At 28.6% G+C, this 3,110-nt stretch overlaps 1 protein-coding gene across 1 annotated transcript in view; it reads left to right on the plus strand.

Annotated features, from left to right (window-relative positions):
- Positions 1-1,576: 1,576 nt before the first annotated feature.
- The window catches only part of LOC119682002 (probable cytochrome P450 6d4), a gene marked incomplete at its 3' end in the record, with an annotated part of 2,276 nt that continues 742 nt past the window's right edge, over positions 1,577-3,110 (plus strand). The window contains exon 1 of the mRNA XM_038095333.1: positions 1,577-1,580. Coding sequence (XP_037951261.1) covers positions 1,577-1,580 — 4 coding nt within the window. The remainder of the gene's footprint in view (positions 1,581-3,110) is intronic.

A 3,110-nucleotide genomic window follows, 5' to 3' on the forward strand; every position in this document is an offset into this window, starting at 1 on the left:
AGTCGTTGAAAAAAGTATTTAAAGCGAATTATTTTAAACTCATTATGTATGTAAGTTGTGTGTTTTCAGGCCACAATATGGTAAACTAAAAAGAATTAAGCGTATTAAGTTCGTTTCATGCAGATAAAAAATCACAGATTTAAAAAAATTTCACAGAAATGCGAAAAGTGTGAGGAAAATATAAAATCACGCGTCGACGATTTAAATGCAATTAAGTTTTTATACTTTTTGTATACAATTTTTAATGTGTTTTAACGTATTTTGGTTTGCGTCTTATTTTATTTTTATTTGCATTTTCATTTGTATTTTTATTATTTTTTATATTTTTTGTATTTTATAAATTTTAACTTTAATACATTTATGTTATTTTTGTTTTTACTTTCCATTAATGTAAAGTACAATTGTTTGTTTATTTCACAGCAAAACCATCAAGTGCAATTGTAAAGTATGAAGTATAAAGGAAAAGAGTTGAAAATGAAAATAAATGGCGTACACAATGGCTGCCGCACAACGACTGCCATTTTATTTGCGATTTTATAATTTCTTAAGCGTTTGTTTGCAACGATTTTCTGTTTATTTATTTTTTTTTTTCTCCACACTTATTTGCTGCTTATTTTCACAAACTATTTACTATTTTTCTGTTTGCCAAATTGTGCTTCGACATGAATGTGTCCGTCCACTTTATAACGTATGCTTTCAGTACTACTTCTTTTATGTAAGAAAAGAAATAAGTAGTGGTAAGGATATTAAAGCAGTAGCAGCAACAACAGCAACAACAGCAACAGCAGCAACAACAACAACACAGTCCATATACAATAGCATAAAGAAAAAAGAAAGGAAAGAAATAACAAGTGCTTTATTCAATATTTTCTAGTATTTTGCTTTGCTTACATGTTACTTACACTAGCAAAGGCTTTGATTACTTGCCATCAAGTGGCGCTCTTTTACAAGTCTTTGTGTTATTATTGTTGTCGTGTTGTTGTTGTTTCTGCTGCTGCTGCTGTTACTGGTTTTTCTATACGTTTCTTTGTTGCTTTCGTATGAAAGCCTTTACTATTTAAGCAACGTCAATTACTTGCTGCTATTGTTGTTGCCTTCATTGTTGTTGTAATAATTTCAATTTGTATATGGAACGTTTAAAAACCCTGATTGTAGTTGTAAGTAAGTAAGAAAGTCAGCAAGAAAATACTAAGTACTTTCACTGTTACGCTTAAGTTAAAAAACTAACTTGTAAGTAGAACGGGTGGTTTTTCCCATATTTTTTTTTGTTTTTGTTTTTTTCTTTTTTGCACAAATACAATGTTTTGTTCCTTTTAATTTTCTTTCTTGTTATTTTTTTTATTTTTTTGAATATTTTGCCATTCCCCCCAATTTCATAACTTACCAGTAAGTGTGGCAAATGTCTGCAATATTATGCCACACTTAACTTACTGTTGATGTTGGTTGTGGTTAGGGGGGTTGATAGCATTCACTTTGAGGTGCCATGCAATATATGTATGTGTGTGCTAGACATGAGTGCATATGTTGGTTAAGTGTTTGTGTGAGTGTACGAGTATGGTTGACTTAAAAAGCTGTTATGGGTAGGATTATTGTAACTTTTGAAGTGGCTTTATGAGTATTTATTACCCTGCCATATTACTTGGGCGATGTATATCGTTTATTGTGGCTACTATTATTCTGCTTGTGCTTGTTGTTGTTGGTACTTTAAACGGTTTCTTGGCATGTGCTTTTTTTTTGTTAGTGTAGTTGTAATTTTTATATGAATGAATTGTTAGGAGGCAAAAATTATTTTATTTGCAAAAATTGTATATATATATATATATATATATATATATATATATATTATATATATATATGTACATATGAATGTAGTTTTTGAATTTTGTTAGATTGCTTGAATATAAAAAACAATAAAAAAAATAAGTTAAAGATATAATGATAAAAGCTTTTCATTAGCATAAAATTTACACTGAAAAAAAATTTGCATGGTAAAATTTCTACAGTTTTCAAAAGATCTCGTAGTGTTTAGAAATTTTTGACTTACGTTTGAACAAGTTTTATTTTATTAAATTATTTATTCTAATGAACAAACATTTTTATTTTATGTGTGAGTTAGTATTACAAAATAAGATTGTATTTATATAAAAGAGTTTCTGTTTTATTGTGTACCTCTTATCGCTGTAGTAATATTACATAGGTAGAATAAAGCAATAAATTGTATCAAAAGTAGATATGTTGGTAGTTATTAAAAAATAATTATTTATTATATTATAATGTCTGATATAATCATATAATACAATAATTATTGTTTTATTAAAAAAGCACATTGAACATTTATTTGGATTGGTCTTTATTTAGTTGTTTTGATGATTTCCTTTTAACTTGATTTTAACACACACATAACTTTCCGCAACATCAATTTGTATAGATATAATCTCTGTATACTTTCAGTTTATTTAGTTATATGATCAAAAGATACGATCAAAAGAGAAAAAAGAGATTAAATCAACAGATTAGCCCCTATCATCATGCATACCGATCACGAAGAATTCCTTCCAATGACTGTTATCATAACTATGAATAAGATAAAAAAAATAAATATATAACTTATTTACTTTATCAAAGTGCGACACATATCAAAAGAGTTATATCATCTCTGGATCTTTCTTTATCAAGTGTTTGGTCGGTATTACAAGTAGAAAAAGAAATACACTGAAATTGAGAATGACAGAGATATAGAGATATAATATTTCTTAGAGTAGGACCAGAAGAAATAAGATAAGAGCTATGGCCGTATTCACTAGCCTTGCATTATTTAGTAGATTTAAATCTAAGAGCAGATAATGTGACCAGAAGAAATAAGAAAAGAGCTATGGCCGTATTCACTAACCTTGCACTATTTAGTAGATTTTAATCTAAGAGCAGATAATGTGACCATTTGTTTTTTTTTTTTTATAAAACTGACCGGCATTAAGTGAAGCATATATACTATATATACGGTAGCACAATAGGCCAATGGGCCTAAGTGGATCCACTAGGGATCGCCGGTATAACCTAACCTAACTTAAGTGAAGCATTACGTCTAATGAATGGAGTGGTACACAATGTAG

Source organism: Teleopsis dalmanni, chromosome 1, assembly GCF_002237135.1.
Source record: "Teleopsis dalmanni isolate 2A chromosome 1, ASM223713v2, whole genome shotgun sequence".
NCBI lineage: Eukaryota > Metazoa > Arthropoda > Insecta > Diptera > Diopsidae > Teleopsis > Teleopsis dalmanni.